This window comes from Solanum stenotomum, chromosome 1, assembly GCF_019186545.1.
Source record: "Solanum stenotomum isolate F172 chromosome 1, ASM1918654v1, whole genome shotgun sequence".
Classification (NCBI taxonomy): domain Eukaryota; kingdom Viridiplantae; phylum Streptophyta; class Magnoliopsida; order Solanales; family Solanaceae; genus Solanum; species Solanum stenotomum.
Genome location: NC_064282.1, coordinates 14,787,696 through 14,808,786, shown reverse-complemented (window position 1 = coordinate 14,808,786; position 21,091 = coordinate 14,787,696). Strand labels below are relative to the sequence as shown.

General features: G+C 33.2%; 3 protein-coding genes across 3 annotated transcripts; 2 read left to right on the top strand and 1 right to left on the bottom strand.

The window, feature by feature from the left end:
- The first annotated feature begins 1,085 nt into the window (after positions 1 to 1,085).
- On the top strand, positions 1,086 to 7,505 carry LOC125850570 (putative glucose-6-phosphate 1-epimerase). The gene is made up of 9 exons (XM_049530446.1): positions 1,086 to 1,644; positions 2,110 to 2,658; positions 2,888 to 2,962; positions 3,373 to 3,429; positions 3,523 to 3,686; positions 4,225 to 4,359; positions 4,834 to 4,936; positions 6,635 to 6,734; positions 7,089 to 7,505. The coding sequence occupies exons 2-9, from the start codon at positions 2,548 to 2,550 to the stop codon at positions 7,268 to 7,270; spliced, it is 927 nt and encodes a 308-aa protein (XP_049386403.1). The 5' UTR covers positions 1,086 to 1,644; positions 2,110 to 2,547; the 3' UTR covers positions 7,271 to 7,505.
- A 305-nt stretch (positions 7,506 to 7,810) lies between these two features.
- Positions 7,811 to 13,066, bottom strand: LOC125850698 (exosome complex component RRP41 homolog). The gene is made up of 12 exons (XM_049530553.1): positions 12,956 to 13,066; positions 12,814 to 12,860; positions 12,558 to 12,618; positions 10,609 to 10,647; positions 10,452 to 10,519; positions 9,474 to 9,552; positions 9,352 to 9,388; positions 9,063 to 9,179; positions 8,866 to 8,951; positions 8,695 to 8,784; positions 8,518 to 8,600; positions 7,811 to 7,860 (listed from the first exon to the last, which is right to left on the bottom strand). The coding sequence occupies exons 1-11, from the start codon at positions 13,007 to 13,009 to the stop codon at positions 8,547 to 8,549; spliced, it is 732 nt and encodes a 243-aa protein (XP_049386510.1). The 5' UTR covers positions 13,010 to 13,066; the 3' UTR covers positions 7,811 to 7,860; positions 8,518 to 8,546.
- Positions 13,067 to 17,204: 4,138 nt separating this feature from the next.
- LOC125850736 (ubiquitin-conjugating enzyme E2 28-like) lies at positions 17,205 to 20,856 on the top strand. Its single transcript, XM_049530588.1, has 5 exons — positions 17,205 to 17,302; positions 17,398 to 17,524; positions 18,755 to 18,882; positions 19,852 to 19,956; positions 20,455 to 20,856. The coding sequence occupies exons 2-5, from the start codon at positions 17,455 to 17,457 to the stop codon at positions 20,596 to 20,598; spliced, it is 447 nt and encodes a 148-aa protein (XP_049386545.1). The 5' UTR covers positions 17,205 to 17,302; positions 17,398 to 17,454; the 3' UTR covers positions 20,599 to 20,856.
- Positions 20,857 to 21,091: the final 235 nt, after the last annotated feature.

The following is a 21,091-nucleotide window of genomic DNA, read 5'->3' as shown; positions in this document are numbered from 1 at the left end:
AAATTGATTAAATCTTCTTTAAGATCAACAATATAATGTCTCAAGAGAGATTGAATGAATTAGCTATATTATCATTTGAAAAGGAATTATTAAAACAAATTGATTATAAAATAGTACTTAATGACTTCGCATCTAAAATAGTTAGAAAAGTAGATTTTAAATAAAAGTATATATGATGAAAAAATTAAATATTAAGGCCCCTCTCTTAAGTTTCGCTTGAGGACCCCAATGTTGTTGAGTCGGCCTTGGTGGAGTGGGGTGGTCAAGGAGGCCATGGAACTTAGAAAGAGATAATGAATTTGAAGTCACTTATGAAACTTGTTTTTTCTATTTCGGTAATCATTTTCCTTATTTGTAAGAAGTCTGTTCTTCACTTCTCCTAAAGAAAAGTTATTATTCAAATATTTTGATCAACCAAATATAAAAATTTTAAAAATATTTTCTTCTGTACCAAGCACGTCCTAAAAGGTTGTTTGATTTATAATTAGAAGGATACATGTATTAAATCACACACAAGTAATATTATGTGTAGATGGAATGACTAATACATAAATAATCAAATCCTATATAACTAATTTAAGTATAAAATAATATATAAATTTCTCCATGATTAATTTTTATATACATCACTAATGCATGTAATAACTTTAAAATCTAATCAACTATCAAATAACCCTTCGTTTGAAAGTAAAAGTTGTGTTTGGATATATGTTGGATGTGTTGTCTCAAAAGGGAATGTCCATCATTGATGTGTAAAAAACTTTTTGTAAAAATATTATTATTTACATCTACGTATTATGTAAATTATTTTGCTTGTTTTAATGCAATCAAACAATTTATTACTAAAAAAGTTAACTTACCATCGAAAAAACACCTCTCTATATATACACCCTATTTTGATCAACACAAATCTATATAACTTTTTTTCTCTTATCTTTTCTCTGTCTTATCTAAAAATAAAAAATTCTTTTTTCACAACACCTTAAACTAAACTTTATCTAACTATTCTAAATATTAAAAACCGTTCATGTACCAAATCATTTTCAAAGATATATATTAAAATATTACATACTCCGTTTAAAAAAAAATGACATCCTTTCCTTTTTAGTCTGTTTCAGAAAGAATGACCTCTTTCCTTTTTTGGTAACATTTTAATTTCAATTTTCTACGTGACCTATTTAAAGCCACAAGATTGAAGGACAATTTAATATATTTGGCATAACTTTAATTTAGGACCACAAAATTTAAAAATCTTTTTTATTTTCTAAAATTTCGTGCCAAGTCAAACTATGTCACGGAGGGAATATATAGTTTGAATAAAAATTATAATTTCGTCACAAATCACTCAAAAGCACCTGAGCTCTCTTGCTTTCTCTCGTTAATTTAACTTCTTTCCTTATTTGATTTGTTTTATTATTTTCCCCTAAAAGTTTTCTCAAGATAATTGAAAATTGAATCGTCACCTGTAGTCATACCTCTTCGCATCTCCTCAAAAATCCCTCCCTTTTTATTTGTAAAATCTTGACCCCATTTGCGCAGCCAAGAAGAAAAAAGATTCAATTTTTGCTACACCCTTTAATCGTTAATGCAGTATTATACTTGAGTCTCTTGCAAAGTTTTCAAGATTTGCCTGCTCCAAGAAAGGTTTAACACCTTTATTATTCTATTATTATCTGCGTTTTAAGTCTTAATTGCTGTTAATTAATGCACTACTTCTTCTTCCATCTTGTTTGCATTACACTCTGTGCATTGAATAAAGTCGAGATCTTTAAGGTTTTCCTCTATTTTATTCATATTTTGTTGCTTCCTTGAAATGGGGTTTTCTTTCTTTGGAAGTTTTGTTGGTAATTTCTGGAAATATTAGGTACATTGTCACTACTTTTTTTTTTTACAAATGGGGGTTAGTTTAATGGGGGTGCAAATACTACAATTGTTGATTTTACTGAATCTGTTCAAGTTTTGAAACTTGGGATTTTATCTTGTGTTGAGAATTTTGTGGTCTAGGTCAGAGAACTGGTAATAGAAGTTCACTTTTGAAGTAAATTTTTTTAACTTTTTGTATGTTTGTTACTTCATTAACTTACAAGATTTATTTGTCTTTTTCCTTAGGTAAATATCACATGCTGCACCGTGCATTTAGCTACGATTTGGGTACTTCTACATTTTGTTGCCAAATGTCACATTTTGTTGGTTTCTTGGGGTAGCTTAAGAAGATGGTGTTGCTTTTTGTTGTTCAAGTTAGAAGTCTGATTTGCTGATAAAGGAAAGTTTAATTTGAGTAAATTACATTGAATGTGAGAGTTTGTGAAAAAGTTCAGAATAGAAAAGGCAGATTGGTGTTGAAGATTTTTTGTATTGTGGGGTTCACTAGATTACAAGATTCCAGGAAGGGTTGTGTTTAAGATAGTTGAAAAAATCATATATATACTGGAGGTATTTGTCTGGTCGATTCATTGCTGGAAGCAGTTTTAGGTTCAAATAGCATAGTAAGGGTTTTCAAGGATATTTCTTAGAGATATTGTGAACCAAGAAAGAAGTGCTTAGCAAATGGGGCACTATGCAGCAGTCTGGGACCATACAGCAGCAACTGAAGTAACAAAAGATTGGAATGGGATTGAACAGGTTGTGCTTCGGAACCCTCAGGGTGCCTCTGCACGGGTTAGATTCTGTAAACTCTTTGTTACTTTAATTAGATCTAATGACTTGATGATTCTAAATGCATCTGTTAGATCATTAATGAAGGAAATCATCTTTGAAATCTTCTATCAATTACATAGTCGTTAATGTCATTACTCATTTGACCTGTTGTAATTGGAATGGGATCTCCGATTAGCAGACCTTTATTTCCCCAATGCTCTATGGTTATTGTCAGATTCCTTTATTTCAGGTTAGCTTGCAAGGAGGACAAGTTACGTCTTGGCGGAATGAACGAGGGGAAGAGCTCCTATTCAATAGCAGTAAGGTGAGGTTTTCCATTTTACTGGAAGTTAATTCTTATGAGTAAAGCTTGTATTTTGGCTAGTGATGGAGATCTATAGCTGTTAGGATTGGCGCTTTTTCTTTATAAGTTCTATTTTTTTTATTTTATAAACTTTCCTTTAAGTTCTATATAACTTGTCTTTGGTGTAAAGGTTGGAACTATATGTTGCTCCAATGTTGTAGGCAAGAGTCAGCAAAATGTGCAAAGTTGACTCATTGAGGGTGTTTAGTCCTACAATTTCAATTTGGTGTTTGATGTAGACAGGACACTTATTAAATCATCTTTTACTTGCAAATTGCAACGCCATGTGCTTAGAGGAAAGCTGTATTTGTAATTGATCAAGTGTGAATGCTGTTTCTGTTTCATATTCTAATTTTGCTCTTATGTTTTAGAGCATCTTCAAGTCTCCAAAAGCTACACGAGGAGGAATCTCTGCTTGTTTTCCCCAGGTCCCTTTGAATGTGCAATTCTATCTATCTTCTTGAATTTCTTCCAGTGAGTACTCTCCAGCATTTTGTTTGATTATCTTAATTATGCTGCAGTATGGAAATGGTGGTTCACTTGAGCAACTTGGATTCACAAGAAACAGAATCTGGACCATTGAGGATGACCCTCCATCTTTATTCACATATGACCCACAAGGAAAATCTTTCATTGACTTGCTGCTCAAACCTTCAGAAGATGATCTGAGGTTCTGGCCCCACGGGTATGGTCATCATGTGTAGCAAACTTTAGGTGGTTCCAGTATGGAGCTTTAGATATAGAATCAAAAGCTATTTGTCGTCCATGTCAAAATCTACGATTGTTTAAGTTGAATGCATATAGTCTTTATTATCTCAAAATCCTCTTTGCTTTTGAAAATGACTTCATGAGAACATTTTCTCAAAAAAAAAAAAAATTGACTTCATGAGAACATGATCATAAAATCAGCACCTATATAAATATCAAAGATTAGAAAGAATTGGAAGAACAGACTTAAATTAGCTAACTTGGAAGTTGGATGCTTTCGATTTCATTAAATTGGAAGCTTTCAAGACTATTTTCTGCTGAGATATAGTACCTAGTTTATTTTGACCATGATGTCAAAACTAATTCATGGATAGATAGGAAAGTGAAGTACTTCCATGCTAGAAATGGAAGTCAACTTCTGACTGTATTTCATGTCAAAAGTCAGTTTTATGCTTGGTTTCTTACAGTTATAGCTTTTGAAGTTACTGATGAGTCTCTTCATTAATACTTTCTAGTTTTGAGTTTCGCCTCCGAGTTACGCTGGCATCAGATGGAAGCTTGTCCTTGATATCTCGTATCAGAAACATTAATGGCAAACAATTCAGCTTCTCATTTGCTTATCATACATACTTCTCTGTTTCCGACATAAGGTATGTTATTCCCTTTTTATTCTTTTGTAACTGGGCTGCGATGTCATACCTTCATACCTTTTTGCCCCTATGTCCCGTCTTAAGGTTTCCGCAAGCTACATTATTAAAGTATGTTTTCCTTCATCGTCTGCGTCTTTAGTTGAAAGCTATTTCTTTTATGATTTTTTCTCACACTTCTTGAACAATTTCTTTTTCATTCAATTGCCCCTCTCCTATAAGAGAAGAGCTTCCTATTCATTATTTTGTACTTCCTGTTTATCAACATTTCTACTGATGTTGGAAGCATTTATGAGTTTATCCCCTCCCCAGCATCTTTATACTTTTTTTCAGCGAAAATTTTGTAGCAGTTTAAATTTCAGAGAAGAAGACAGCAATTTTGTTTTATATCATTCATTATATTATGTGTTGCACAATAATTTAATGACTTGTGTTCTTCCCAATATCTTAGACTATTACATGAAATCTTATCCACAGTGAAATAAGGGTCGAAGGTTTAGAAACACTGGACTATCTGGACAACCTATGCCAGAAAGAACGCTTTACTGAACAAGGAGATGCCATTACTTTTGAATCTGAGGTACATATTTCAATACAAGCTACATTATCTCAAAACTTTGTGGTTATTGATGAAAGATGAAATATCATTATTCATGGTGGCATAAGATATCTTCAAGAGTAACTCTATAGAAGACCCTATGACAATCGTGAACCCTTTATAATGAGATACGTAATTCGTCTGTAATTCTTGAACCCTTTATATGTATAATTATAATGACCCTTTAAAATAGTTTACTTCATGTGCAAATGAGATACATAATTCGTCTTTTACCTTTATAACTTGAAGTCTTTTATGTATAATTAATAGTTACTCACTTGGAATTCATAAAACAATTTATAAGTTTACTTATAACCAATTATTCATGTGTTGAAAATAACGAAGATATAGATATCCTTGTAATTTTTGGTAAGAATATTATTGTTTTGTTTCTACAACAGTTCAACTGAACAATTTGATTTGATATTAAGGTTTGCTGAATCTTTTTAGCATTAGCTCCAGCTTTCGTGTCCCAAGTGGCATAACATAGGGAAGGTGACTAATGTATTGAATTTGTGGGATAGTCTTGTGCTTCTGGTTGAACCCATTATTTCTGAACATAAAACTAACGGAGGGACATAACTTGTAAGTTTTGGGATAGTTTAGGATGCTCTTTGCTTATTGTGATGGGGCAAGGATATAGCTTAAGCGTTAGGTATAATTGAGGGATGTTTATGGCCATTTACTCCATTAGTGTATTACAGCTCTAAAGCTAATTGTCTAGACATTGTCCTTGCAGTCTCTCCTTAGTCCTTAATCTACTTGGAGCGAACAGATTAAGATGACAAAAGTATGCAAGCAAAGTGGGATATCTTTCATGCTTTTCTAAATTAGATGTAAAAAAATAAAAAAAAACAAGAAATTCAAGTAATTATCAACAATTATAGCTAGATCAAAATGTCAAAAGGTTAGTAGAACTATATATTTACATGCATCCAAGGGTTGTGGCCTAGTGGTTAATGAAGTGGATTGGGCACCATGAGGTCTCAGGTTCGATTCGCAGCCGAGATAAAACAAAGAAAAGAATATCCCAAGGGTTGAGAAAGCTTAATCCATATCTCACTATTTGAAGCTCCTTCAAATATCAAAGATAGTAACTTCAATCGGTTAGACATCCTTCGGAATTTGAAGGAACTTCAATTAGTTAGACATGGATTGAGATTTGTCAATCTTTCGGATATTCTTTTCTTTATCAAGAATTGTTCCCAAATAGACAGTCTTGATGAAAGGAAATTAATTCTGACATTTTAAACCTTTTGCTCTAGCTATATTTGTTGATAATCACTTCAATTTTTTGTTTACATTTAATTTAATATGCATGAAAGAGAATCCACTTTGCATGCTACCTCAGTCCTCTTAATCGTTTTGCTCCTTTTCACCTATTTGAAGCTATGTTGCTTGGACTCTTCAAAAATGTCGACGGGTGCATGTCGGATCCTCCGAAAATAGTGTATTTTTGAAGGATCCGACACCGGTGCAGCAACATTTTTGGAGAGTCTGAGCAACTTAGATTTGAAGAAATGACACTTAACATCTTATGTTGTTTCTGAATTTTACTTGGAAGAAGTCGAAATATTTAGCATCTGATGGCATTATTTCTACCTTCATAAATTGATTGGCCTTTCAACTGTAAGGTGTTCCTATTATTCTAGGATTGAGAAGTATTCATGTTTCTTGCAGATGGACCGTGTCTACCTTAGTTCTCCAAATCGCATCGCTGTTCTTGATCATGAAAGGAAACGAACATATCTGATAAGGAAGGAAGGATTGCCAGATACTGGTGAGTATCTTCAATTTAACATGGAGGGGGATAATGTCCTCATTTGGAAGTATCCACTAACGGTTGTTGTACCTTAAGGCTAAATTTTTACCAGGATTTACTTCAGCATCTCTAGTCACGTATTCTTCTCTTAAAAGACCTGATAATATTTGTAATCTCGAGAGAGGTACTTCCTCCATTGGCAAAGAATGTAGCATCAATACAAGGAATTGGGATATTGACAATTTATTTGTAGTATGACAGAAACTTTTGGTGCATTATAGCATGATGATAGTAGTTGCCAAAGAAGCATGAAAGATCCTACCAACTTTAGTTTGTATAGCTAAAACTTTTTTGGTATCTGTCTTTTTCCAGTGGTGTGGAATCCATGGGAGAAGAAAGCCAAATCAATGGTGGATTTTGGCGACGATGAGTATAAGCAGATGCTTTGTGTTGATGGAGCAGCAATAGAGAAACCCATCACCTTGAAGCCAGGAGAGGAATGGACAGGTCGTGTAGAGCTTGTGGCTGTGCCATCGAGTTTTTGTGATCTATGATCCTTCAAAGTCCCGGCAGAAACATTTTACTAATGCTCAGTAGCTTACAGCTTAATGAGGGACTGTAAACTCTATACTAGGTTTATTTGCTTGTTAATGATGTTATGAAGTGTTATACAGTTGAGCCACCAAAGCCTATCGTTTTTTTAGAATGGCTGCTAGGTGTTGTGTCTTTAGAAGAGTCAAGTTGTTTGCATTGCAATGTATTTTTCAGGTTTGTGTAACTGGCTGTCTTGATGATTGGTGACATATTAAGACCAAACCTACTTTTCTGTGATTTGAAGTATACACTGCATAGCTTAAAATGCAAAGCCTTGTTCCTTTCCAGCCTGGGTTGAAATTAGAAGTCTGCCATACCATAAACTTCTTCAATACATTTCCAATAGCTTTAACTTGCACATTAATCATCAATTTCAAGAGGATCCATAAATACACATCCTACAAGCACTGCGACATAGCAGAAAAAGACAATGGGCAAAGCAAAGAAACACTAGGAGAAATCATTTCTCCACAAGCTCTGGCAGGACTCCTTTTTTCCCTGGAATTGCAGCAATCTGGAAACAAGCAGCATAAACCATGGGTCAACGAATCTGCATAGATAAGACTTACCTACAGCTTTAAAACAATTAAATAGGAAAAGGTAGACTGATTTTTTGAGTGTTTTACCATGCAGAAAAGGTAGAGAAATTAGATAACGTTGTGATTTAAGTATAAATTGCACTTTCTTAATTGGCACAGATTGTAGTCCTAGTGGCAATTGGCTGTTTTCAATATAAGTACACTACCTCCCCCCCCACAGAAATTTGAGACACCATTTTACTATGTCAAACCTGAAAATTACCAATTTATGCTAGAAGACGACAAAACCTTTTGTTTTCTAAAAAAAAAAGATTACGCCATATATTATCCATAGAACTAATTAAATGAACTCATTCGAGTACAGACTAGCCTATACGTTGTACTGATTGCAATATATTTTCCCTCAGCAAACTTCAATTATTTGTCACCACAAAAAATTATCATGGTACTTGACTGAACATATTCTTTGATTCCAAAAGCCACCCTTAACCCCCACCCCCCATCCGCTGGAAGGAAAAGGAGATAAAGAATGCTTCAAGAATAATATGGAAGAAACAACAAGGTTTTCACAAATTTTCTTTGCTTGTCATTTTCCTTGAGGAAAACATTAGCAATCTTGACCAAAAAAGTTCACCAGCATTAGATAATCAGCAAGAGCAGCATCTTACCAAAAACTCTATAAAAGTTCGTCAGCCTATTAAGAGCCATACCCTTGGCGAATCACCAATGTCTGAGCATTTTCTAACAATATCTACAAAAAGAGCAACAGGAGATGCTGATAGTAGAAAGTTTTACAGAAACAATTATACGAAGTAGGTAAGAAGGCAACGAGTTGTCAGTCTTACTTCTCGGATGTGGCTTTCCACTGCTTTGCAGCCTTCAACTGCTAATTGCATGACATTTTCAAAAATATCCATTGGTAGTTTAGCATCCATCTGCAGCACAGAAGGTTATTCATCGATTCACCAGGCCAAAAGCCTTATTTCATTTGTTACTGACAATAGGAGTTAACAAACCTGCAGAAGGGTCACTTTGTCCAACTTAGGTAAAATTCCTACAGTGACATCAGCGCCTCCAGCACTGTCTTCCAAGTAGTTTAAATCTGTTTAACAAGTAATGTCAACTTAGATCATTCACATATTAATACTGGAAAAGAATGATATTTTTAAAATAAAGAACCGGAAAATCAACTAAATTTTCAGAATTAATTTACCAAGAAGAGGTGTGCTATTCAGGTAACCAGCACTGCACGATGTGACAAGATCACGCATGGGAATCCCGGCGTCAGCTAGTGCCAGTGTGGCAGCATTTATGCATGCTGATCTTGTACCTAAATAATGTACTAAACTTAGTTAGAATGCACTTCTAGAGGGAAAATATAATAGAACTGCAAAATATGGGCTGCATGCAGCGCCAGACAGCTAAATATCTATTCTGAATTTCTGATTGATTCTGAAGGAGAACAACAGAAGAATAGAACACTAAAACACCGTGCTGATTACCTCCATCTGCTTGGAGGACTTGGACATAAATGTCTATCTGAAAAGCAAAATATCAAGAAACTGTAAATGGAGGTCAGACTACATAACTTATTCAAGTTAAAGATATTAAGCGGACCACGAACCTGAGAGCGAGGCATCAGGTGAGTCAATATGCAAGCTTCCATTGTCTGGCGAATAACAAGAGATATCTCCGTGGATCTCCTAAGAATTGAAAACAAAGGTATCATCAAAAAGACATCGTGTAACACAGATTGAATGACTTTTCTTAGTTAACTGTCAATCTGATAGATTGATTAATTTCTCCGTAAAAAAATATCATAGATTGAATAATTTTCTTGGTTAATTGTAGGTAATTATAGATGATAAACTAAGAACTGGCATACTAAGATTAGTGATTCGTGAACTGTGTTTACTACCTAGCTTCATTTCAAGTTAATTTTTGCATTCTGTGGAAAATTTGTTCAACCGTCTTATGCAGCCTTACCATTAAATAATATTTTTTGGACACTACAAGTATTCCTAAGATTCTATTTCCTTTTCTACTACAGTATCCTAGCAGCATCTTTCTTTGGCTGGACAAGTGCTTGAACAGTCCCAAAGTCTTCCATTAGGTTATAGAATATTTTCTTTTTTTAAATAACCAAGAAATCAGCAAGGACTAATGGCTCAAGGTTTAAAATTCGGTGGAAAGCCAGCCCTCTACCCTTCCCACATAAATACCAGGCTTGTGTCAGAGGCAGGGTTTGAACCCATGACATGCGCCAAATCCACACCTCACTATACCTTACGCCCTTACGAACTACCCACTAAACCCGACACCTATAGAATATGTCTTCTTGTCCATCCAATAACCGTTAGTGCTCTGTATGCCTTCCATCTTTTGAACCACTAAATAGCTACAGTTCAGAGCTGGGATAACTGTTCTTTTACCACCACCAGTTCTGCAGAATATTGTCCATTGATTTTTCAAGCACACATGCAGATTTTTTTAAAATTATAATGGAACTGTCAGCAGAGCAAGATGGTATCGTCGCATGGGTGAAAACTGAAAACACATAAAATAGAAGGAAAAAAAGGCTGACAAGGCAACATGGAATCACCTATCACCCTTTGTTTTTCTCCGGCGATCACCAGTGCTGAAATTAGCCATGCTATACTCGCAGCGTACCTAAGAGAGTGGCAAGTAATGATCATATCATCTCACTTTTAAGGTTATACATCTTGCAGTATAAGAATTCATCATGAAAGGTAGTTTACCAGTGCCTGGTCATTCATCTGTTGGCTCCTGTTCTGAACCTGAATGATGAAACTAACAATTGAGACATTTGAATGAACATTTATATAGAGAAAAATTAAGACCGATATCCTTATCAGATCACAGTGGTAGTGATTAGATACTTTTAGTAAATGTGCATATACTGGTATCCAATTGGCATACCAGTGTGATACTCTCTTACTTCAAAAAAATAAAAGCATCAAGTGTAAATTTTCCCTCATTTTCCTTGTTGGATGTTCAATGCACTGAGCACCCAAGGACAACAGGCACTAATTTGATCGTCTATAATTGCAACATCCAGTATCTTTAGGAGCTTTCTTCCGCAAAAACTGGACTGGATGCCATCTTCTACAATTGAGCTTAATGTCATTCTAGGCAGTTTGCTGCACTGATGCATCCATATTATGCACTCAACATGATTAGGATACTTAAATTCAACCTAAACTTCCGCAGACACTATCCATTATCAGCAGCAACAGAAGTTCCGTTGAGAGCTATAACTTTGAGTCTTTGACATGCTAGCACATACAACAATTGATTTTGGTGCAATGGTTATTACATCCTTTGCACAATTTCTATGTTGAAGACAGTAATTGGCATTTAGACATAAATAATATGCATTTCAAACTTTTAACTCCTAGTGAATCAAGATCCTCTTAAGTCCCCGTGATAAAGTTTACAGCCTAGTAGTGTTTTTTTTATGACAAGGGAAACCCGCAGCCACTACACTTTGGGTGCGCACAGGTAAAACCCCCGCTCCTATGCAATAGCTTGCAAACCACATAAGAGAGGTAACCCGCACTAGGCAAGCCTGGTGCGACGATTATACTTCCTTAGAGTGGAGGGACTATCGGAAACCGCCTCTCTACCCCCCACTTGTGGGACTTCACTGAATATGTTGTTATTGCTTGTATACCGGAGATTTTCCTATTATTAATAAAATCATTTACCTTATCAATAAAATGTACCAAAGCTAACCAATTTTTTCACTTTTGTTCTGTTAGGCAATGCTGATAGATTAATTACTTTACTGCATCAAAGGAAAACCTCAATGATGAGGACAACAGGATATCCAATGAATTATTTAGGAAGGCAACTTCACATGGCAGGGCTGGTAGAGGATTTTGTATATTATGAATTACATGATGCAAGGAATATCAAATATGGCTTCCTTAATGCTTTTAATGGTTCTATCATTCTTTTCCAATTCCTATGTGCTTTTATATTGTTTCAGCTCCCTTTTTCCATTCATCAGGCTCACTGTTTGTTTCCTTCTATTTTTCTCTCTTAACCTTTATAGGTTTTTACTATATACTTTACAACATTTCATTTCATTAGCTTATCATTTTCTTATTATTCTCATTTCTTGACTGATGCTAGGCATAACTTAATAAATTTTATACTCTTCATCAAAGTTAATAAATTTCATACTAAATGCTATAAATTCAGAACCATGATGAGAGTAAATAAAAATATTAAGATAACAATAAAAGGAGATATGGTGCAACAACATTGAGGGGGAGGGGGATGAGGCAGGCTTGTGCGTTGTGATTGGGAGAATGCTTCTCCACGCCAGACCCCACCTTGCCTTGCCATTCTCATGCCTATCAATGAAGAACCAATTGATCAGGTTTCTCACAGAACTTAGTGAAAAAGACTAAACTATCGAACAGGCCATGCTTCCACCACCTCACATTTCAAAAGTTAGCACGCAACCCATAAAAAATTCTTGTTTTACCAAGCGACATTCCCTCCATCATGGAAGACAATACCACACAAACTGCTATTTCTACATAAACAACTTCCCTCCTTTTATTTTCAGTTCAAAACCATTACTTCACCTTGACATTAATACCAACAAACAACAAATAACTTGATTCATAATCCAAAAAGAGTCAGAATCAACATATTGAGTATTACATGAACTTACCTCCCTAGGACCATAAACTGCAGCAATGACTTTGGTATTACCCATTTCAAAAGAGGCGGAACTGCAAATAATCAGAGTAAACAAACTCAGTTGCAGGTACAAAAAAATTGCAGCCAATCAAAAACATATCCTAACTGTCGAACTTACCCATATTTTGCACCAAACCAATTAATTAAACACAAAAAAGATAAATCAGTTACAAATTGACGTGTAAAATAACTTATTAATGCAAGTAGAAAGAAATCTTAGTAGTTACCCATCTGCTCTCGATACAACCCCTATTTCAGCACGAAGTTGTCTCATCTGAAAGTAAACACGGGCACAGACGAATCCAAGTAATAAGAGAATGAAGATAACGATGAAAAAGGTAGAAATTTAGTGATGAGAGAGAAAGAAACCTCCATTGGACGGCGACCATCTAAACGGAGACCTTCGGGATTAACGTACTCCATCTTTGTTCAGCTGGAAGAGTTGGAGTGTGCCAATTTCCTGAGGTTTTAGAGCAGGGGGGGAGGGTGGGAGAGGAATCAGGGTTTTGGCATTTGGTATTTGGTATTTTATTCTTATATTTGTATCTTCCTAGCAAAAAAAAAAAAATTATTATAAAAGTTTGTCTCGAATTGCATATTTTGAATACTACTAGCATATTATTTAACTTTTGAAATATATGAGAAATAATAATTACTTTTTTCAAGGAAAAAAAAAAGGATAAATATGTGTAGCTAAATTAAGGAAAAATTTCAAAACTATTTATTAGGGGTGGGGCATAAATATCAAAAAATTGAACTCAATCAACCTTAATTTATTTTTCTATTCTATTTTTGTAGAACTTTGGTGTTTACTTTTTAGGTGTATTTTTTTCTTTGTTCGTGAACATTCAACAATTTAGCTACTTTCTAGTTGTTTGATTGAGCTTTACTTTTATCTTCCAACATCTTCTTGAAAAATACTTAAAAGAAAAGACAATATTATTAGGTGAAAGACGATATGTATTTCGTGAAATTAGTCAAGATATGTAAAAGCTAGTCCACATCATGATCATTAATTTAAAAGAAAAAAAAAGTAAGAAAGCAGTGGTTAAAAACTTAAAAGGTCAAAATTGTCAAAAATTCAACTATTGGGAATGACGAGACCAATTTGAGATGCGTACTATCTAAAGAACCCAAGTTGTCAAAACATTAATTAATTAGTTAAAAGAGAAAGGCATTAACATGACTTTATGGAGTATCAGATTAAATCAAACAAACTTGTTATAATTTCATCTGCGAGGTAGTATTTTTTATTATTAATAATATTCTTCATAACTACCCACGAATCGAATTTAAAAATTAAATTAAATCAAATCAAATTTGATTTTATTTTTTTGAAAAATTGAAGTAGTTTGATTCAATATTTGATGCACACTGTTAAAAAAACGAAAACATAAAAATCAATTTGAAGTTTGAAAGAATCAAACCATACTATTTGCTGAATTTGAATTTTTTAAAAGGTTTTAAATATGCAATTCGAGCCCTCCGAATTTTTCATGGAGTTACTAGTTCAACTTCCAAAAATTTATTAATTTATTATATTGAAGCAAAAAAGGATAGTTTTCTTGACCAAAAAGAAAATAATCTAATAATTAATAAAATTGATTGAAAATTATGAGATCTTATATTTAATTTTTAACGATGCAAAAATACGAGATAATTTTTTCATATTTGTAATTTGTCAAATTAAGTAAAAGTAAATAGATAAGAAAAAGAATGATCATATCAGTCTATTTTCATATGACACAACATAAATAAAAGACATAAATCTTAAATCTCATAGAAAAAACTCTGATATGGAGATATTTTATCGCTCATAATGTATATATTAACTCAAACATCTATTTCAAATGCATAATTCATAATTTGTTCTATCATAGTTATGAAAAAAGTCGCAAAAAATAATTAGGGATGTGGTATGTGTCACTTGTCATTTAGTTAATAATTCACTAACAAAGATTATGATAAAGTATTAAGTATTTTTTAATCCTTAATCAGAGATTTTGAGTTCGAATTCTTCCTAATACCGATGTTAATAGAGTTAGACCATCTCCAATCTCACTTTATTTTACTCTATATTCTCTATATTTGGAAAGTAAAATAGAGAATGGGCTCTCCAACCACCCTCTATTTCACTCTTTATTCTCTATATATAGAGAGGTGAATAGTAGTTCTCCAAATTTGGAGAACTACTATTCACACTCTCTATTTTACTTTTTCATTATTTTATTATTGTTTCTATTATTTTGTAATTAATATATTATTTTTCATATAAGTCTATGAATTAAATCTCTAATATTCATAATTCTTTTTAAATGTAATATAATATTTTTAAAAATATATATATTATTTAATAGGGATAAGGGTCTGAAAAATACCCCAACTTTGGTCGAATTTGTTGTTGCAATACTAAACTTTCACGAGGACCTATTACTTCCCTGGACTATTTAATATCGTATTTTAAACATATATATTTGCCCACGTGGACATAAAAAATAATACAAAATTATAAATAGTAATGTGTCCACGTGGGCACATATATACCTTTAAAATACACTATTAAATAGTTCAGGGGGTAAAAAATACGCTATTAAATAGTCTAGGGAGGTAATAGGTCCTTGTGAAAGTTTAGTATCGCAACAACAAATTCGACCAAAGTTGGGGTATTTTTCAAACCCTTATCCCTAACTAATATATACTACTTTCATTCCGAATTAATAATATTTTAATTTTTTTAATTTTTTTGTGTATTTAATATAATTTGATATTATTATTAATTTTCACTATAAAGAATGCATTATTTTAAATGGTCTACAATTGTTCAAACTGTTCGTAATCCACGTTCTCAAAAGAAGAAATATTTCGCGATGAAACAAGAATCGAGCCGAAAAGATGTTGGACGTACATTCAGAGGTTAACAATCACATTTTGCAATTATTTTAGGACAATCACGTTTTTAGAGAAAGGAAGTGTTACATGATATAATGACGACATGTATTATATTGCATAACATGATAATCGAGGATGAACGTAATCTTAATGCACCGATTCAAGATGTTGTAGAGACTCCAATTGTAACAACAAAAATGGTGGTAGATGAAAATCTTCGATTTGAACAATTTTTAGCTAGACATAAAAAAAATTAAGGACAAAAATGCTCATTTTGAACTCCATAATGTGTTAATAGAGAATTTATGGGAGTAACATAATAATCTTGAAAGTTGGGTATTTATGTAATGTTTATGTAATTATATTTCATTAATGATTTCACTTTTATTTGAATTGTCCATTAATTTGTATATTATATAATATTTGCTTCTAATTTATGTTATTTAGAAATTTAGAATAAAACAAAATTTTATATTAAAAATTTTGAAAAAAATAAAAAATTATATCACATGAAAATTATATAAAAGTGATTATTTGGAAAAAAGAAAGAAAAATTTTATATTGTGAAATAAGAAATTAAGAATGAAATAGAAATAATAATATAATATTGAGGAGAGAGAAAAAGATTTTTTTATAGAGAATAAAATAAAAAATTGAGTTGGAGTTGATTGTCTGAAAAAATAAAAAACTCTATATTTGAAGAGTAAAATAGAAAATCGGGTCGGAGATACCTTAGTTATCTTTTGAAGATTTTTGTGGTCAAAAGTTAGGAAAAGCAGTGGGTCAACAGCCCAATGGAGACCAATTCCTTGCTTTCTTCACATCAAAACTCAAAAGATTAGCTCAATTTTATTATTTTATACCTCAATTATTTATTGAGTTAATCTTCTTCTTTTTTTTTCTCATTCCACCCACCTTACCAATTTAAGTGCACAAGTCTAACACATCTTGAAACATAAGTCTAAATTGACAACTCATAATGTTAATTGTTACATTACCAAGTTTAGTTATGAAGGTTTGTTAAATTTTCATTACCATTCGCTTTTCAAAAATGTATTCGCATAGTTATAATTATATACATAATTTTTTCTATTTTAAAATATTTATTGTGTTTATTAAAAATATTCGTCTCAAACTATTTAACGTCTTTAGAAGTTTAAGACCGAATCATTTTCTTCCCTATTTTATACTCAATTGTAATTATTTCTTAACACTATAAATATCTCAATTATAATATCATATATTATATATTAAAATATAAATAAAGGTAAATTAGTCAAGCTAGCACTCATTCTAATTACTTCAATAACCCATTTTACTTGTTCAGTATTGACTATGCACACTAATTAATACTCCCTCTGTTTCAAAAAGAATGACTCTATTTCCTTTTTAGTTTGTTTAAAAAAGAATGATCCCTTTCCTTTTTTAGCAACATTTTAACTTTAATTTTTCACGTGACATGTTTAAAACCACAAGATTAAATAGCATTTTGGTATATTTGATATAACTTTAATTTAGAACCACAAGATTAAAAAGCCTTATTTCTTTTCTTAAACTCCGTTCCAAGTCAAACTAGGTCATTCTTTGTGAAACGGAGGGAATAGTAGATAATAAATAAAATGATAATTTTCTGATATTATATTTTGAATATAATAAATTGAAAAATACTTCAAAATTATTTTGAGAGAGTATAAAAAAAAAAGGTTTTGCATATTTGAAATGATTGGACCGCCGATGTGTAGTAGAGTAATATATTAGGGAAAAAAGGGGTGTTGTTGGCGTTAAGAGGCAGCAACAAACAAAGAAGAGAATCATTTCTCTAAGCAGGTTCTTCACGCCTCCTGTTTCTGCATATATTCTTTGTTAACCTTGTCGTGAATTCTTGCATCTGATCTGCGTTTTCCTTTTTGGTTATCTCTCAGATTTGATCTCGATCTCCTTCTCTTTGATAGTATTTCTCTCGGTTATTTTTCGCTGTGATGGCTTCGAAACGGATATTGAAGGAACTCAAGGATCTTCAGAAGGATCCTCCCACCTCTTGCAGCGCCGGTATCCTTCTTTTTCCTTTTTCTCAATACATGTTGTTGCGTAATGTTTCGAATTTTCCTTTGTTATGTATCATTTTTTTTGTGTTAATATCTAATTGTTTCTTACTTGCTACTCAAATCAGGTTAAACTTTTAATTAGTTTCAGAAATTGATTTATTTATCTAGGCTCAACATTGATGAGATGGTATGCATTTTTTTATACTTTGTTTTGATGCTTGATTGTTGGTAAACTTAACGTCCTGGATCAATTCTCGAACGCTGCATATTGAAAGCACATTGAATTGTCTTTTAACATATTTGTATTCAAATCAAATGCTCTCTTTGTCTAGGACAGAAATAGAAGACAAATGTAACTTTAAGGATATCTCCTCTTGTCTCTGAATTCTGATGGATCTTTCTGTCAATTAAATAATTTGGATACTCTGAAAATAATGTGATGCACGTGAACTGAGAAGTTGTTGTAAAGTCTAATTGTTTATTATTCATTCATTACACAATCAATCTCTCAATCATATGCTACCTGGTCATTATCACTTTCTGAGTTTTGATTGTTTGATCAATCACTATATTATGTATCTACTTTTGTACTTTAACTCCGAGTTAGTAGTTCTATTTTAGGTTTTGTTCCATTCTGCCTTTCATTTTCTCTATAGTCTATACTTAATATTCACTTACTGTTTAATTTTAAAATATTTGGAAAAAGTGACTTTTGATTGAAAAGAAGAAAAAGGTTTATAGTTTTGCGTAGTAGATTCTCTTGACATAACCGACACGGCAATGTATAATTTCTTGAAGCAAGTAGGAAGTGTTGCTTTACTGTGTATCGTTCATTCATCGTGCATTCTGTTCAGGCATCCCACTTTGTGTTTGTTCTTCTCATGTGTTGATGGAGAACTATATCATTCATAGTTAAGCCTTGCAATAAAAAGTAGTCCCTGCATAGATGTCTTCCACTGAGAATTATACATTGTCATCCCAGTGCATTATGTGTATCATAGTCCTTGAAATGCTATTCCTGTTTCCATATGAGTCTTTACCTTTTTCTGTCCTTTGGAGATATTCTACTAGAGTACCTTGTAAGCCTTTTTAGTTGTGTTGTAGGACCTTTTGTAATTTGCTAATTCTTCAACAAGGTGTGTAAATATTCTTGCATCTTTGAAAGGGATGTATATGCTATGTGATCGATCATTGACTGTTATTGTCTCCCTTGCCTTTCTACCATGTGTAACAGGCCCCGTTGGAGAGGACATGTTTCACTGGCAGGCCACAATTATGGGTCCCCCAGACAGTCCTTATACTGGCGGTGTATTTTTAGTTACTATCCATTTTCCTCCTGACTATCCATTCAAGCCTCCTAAGGTATGAAATGGTTCAAATTACTATGAGTTAATGACCTCTGCCTTGGTAATTATTTCTGCTGTTTGCCAGTGCCCTATTTATTTTTCAGGTTTACTACTTAGAGCATTGTTCTGTTGGATTCTGAAAGTGTTCTAATTTAACTCTGAATGAGAATGTCGGTATAGATTTTCTGGTAATGTGTTCCTGGTCATGGAGCATAGCTTATAGGACATTGCACCCAACAGAATATGTAGATCTGGGCAGTGAACTTGTGATATGTCAGTGGTGGATCTATTGCTGGTTTTGTTTCTTGTAGGTTTTGCTGATTACACCTGTTGGATAGCTGAGATGTCAATATGTCCAAGTTACATGAACTAGCTCAGGTCGAGAAAATAGTGAAATAGATTTTTAGGTTGGGGAGGGGGTTGATTCATCAATTTGTTTATTTTGCATGTGCTCGACTTTTTTTCATGATTGCCTGATAGGTGACCAAAGAGGAATTGTTGGGAGCAGTGTCATGGAATTTAGGCTTATTGGTGACTGACTTACTAATTAAGAGTTGAGAGTCATGTGCAGGGGAACATCTTACGAGTGTAATATTTTTCATCAAAAACACCTTATCAAAAAAAAAACAAACATGGAACACACTAGGATCTTCCTGCTGCCTGTAAAGTCAGCAGCACAGAGTACTCAGTACGGCATTTATAAAATGAACAAATTTCTTCTTGGTGAAGGGTTGAGAATGTGCAATAGCTTCTCTGGAAAGACATCATGGTTAATATCAACATAGTTCTTTCTCTCTCTCTGTACACTTTCATAGCATGTATCAAATAAAATACGTATATGTCCAACTATTTGAAAACTCAGCATGTCAGCTATGACATTTATCTGGCAATATTTGGTGGAACTTTGACGTGTGCCTAGGTATACATGTGTTATTCTCCTGTCAACATTATTGTGTTACTTACAGTTATGGATGTATGTTTGCAGGTTGCTTTTAGGACAAAAGTTTTCCATCCAAATATTAACAGTAATGGCAGTATATGCCTCGACATATTGAAGGAGCAGTGGAGCCCTGCCTTAACAATCTCTAAGGTTCGTTCTTTATTAAGCTACCTTTTTATCTTCTGAGAAGTTATACAAGCTAAAGAACCAGAAATATTCTTTCAGAACCTTGAAAGTCATGGTTGATAAGAGCCCTTGCAAATAGATTTTGAAGCCATCAGCCAATTTATATAATCTGAAGGATATTAGCCAAAAGAAGTATATAATCTGAAGGATAGCTGGATAGGAAATAAAATTTGACATGTTAAAAAAAGCAAATAATTTAATTGGACAGTACAGATAATTAGAAACTTCTCCTTTGGGTTCTTTGTGATTTCTAATACTAACTGTTGAAGTACTGGTGAACATAATTCAGTTCTATGCAAGATGTCCATTACCATTCAACAGTGTTGTTGAATATAATCATGTCTCAGTTCTGTGATGGTATCATGATTGGTTTTCATTGATTGATGTATTTTCTTTGTACAGCTCTTTAGACCCCATATAGATGAATTTATTAAGGGGGAAATGTTTTTGTATTTCCTTCAGGTTTTGCTTTCAATTTGCTCACTTTTGACGGACCCAAACCCTGATGACCCCCTGGTGCCAGAGATTGCTCACATGTACAAGACAGACAGGGCCAAATACGAATCAACTGCCCGGGTTTGGACCCAGAAGTATGCTATGGGTTAAGATATTATATTACATGTGAGGGTCTTAATCCTTGTAAAATGAATTCATTTGTCTGTTGTCTCTACTTTCCCAATCAACAAGTGTAGAATAGCATTAAACATTGACCTCTCCAAGAAAATGGAGATGCTTTGAATATTCTTGTATGGATACAAACATTTGAAGAAATCTGGGATGTGCTATTTATCTGGATCAAGGTTGCAGCTTTGCTTTCAATGGTTTGTATAAAACTTTTAACATTTATTCATACTTAATTTCCAACCGTGTTTGTTACTTCAGAAATACGCTCTCTATAACGTGTATGAAGCACTATCATTCCATCTGCTGAGGTGGGATATCTTCATCTTCTTATTATCTCAGTTCCATCTGAAAGATTGGATAAAAGAATAATGAAACAGATGAATGAGCCTCTGTTTAATTTAATGGTATAGTTTTCGTTCTTTTTATGCTAACATTGATTTTAATAGATTGTCTTAGGTCCTCCTATTACTGTTAC

Excerpts from the sequence above, each read along its gene's own strand:
- LOC125850698 (XM_049530553.1), bottom strand. The coding sequence starts at position 13,009 with ATGGAGTACGTTAATCCCGAAGGTCTCCGTTTAGATGGTCGCCGTCCA. Across the intron at positions 9,553-10,451 it reads AGAAAAACAAAGGGTGATAG|GAGATCCACGGAGATATCTC; the intron begins GTGATTCCATGT and ends TTCAATTCTTAG. Across the intron at positions 9,389-9,473 it reads ACCTGATGCCTCGCTCTCAG|ATAGACATTTATGTCCAAGT; the intron begins GTTCGTGGTCCG and ends TTTGCTTTTCAG.
- LOC125850570 (XM_049530446.1), top strand. The coding sequence starts at position 2,548 with ATGGGGCACTATGCAGCAGTCTGGGACCATACAGCAGCAACTGAAGTA. Across the intron at positions 2,963-3,372 it reads TCCTATTCAATAGCAGTAAG|AGCATCTTCAAGTCTCCAAA; the intron begins GTGAGGTTTTCC and ends CTTATGTTTTAG. Across the intron at positions 3,687-4,224 it reads CTGAGGTTCTGGCCCCACGG|TTTTGAGTTTCGCCTCCGAG; the intron begins GTATGGTCATCA and ends AATACTTTCTAG.
- LOC125850736 (XM_049530588.1), top strand. The coding sequence starts at position 17,455 with ATGGCTTCGAAACGGATATTGAAGGAACTCAAGGATCTTCAGAAGGAT. Across the intron at positions 18,883-19,851 it reads ATCCATTCAAGCCTCCTAAG|GTTGCTTTTAGGACAAAAGT; the intron begins GTATGAAATGGT and ends GTATGTTTGCAG. Across the intron at positions 19,957-20,454 it reads CTGCCTTAACAATCTCTAAG|GTTTTGCTTTCAATTTGCTC; the intron begins GTTCGTTCTTTA and ends TATTTCCTTCAG.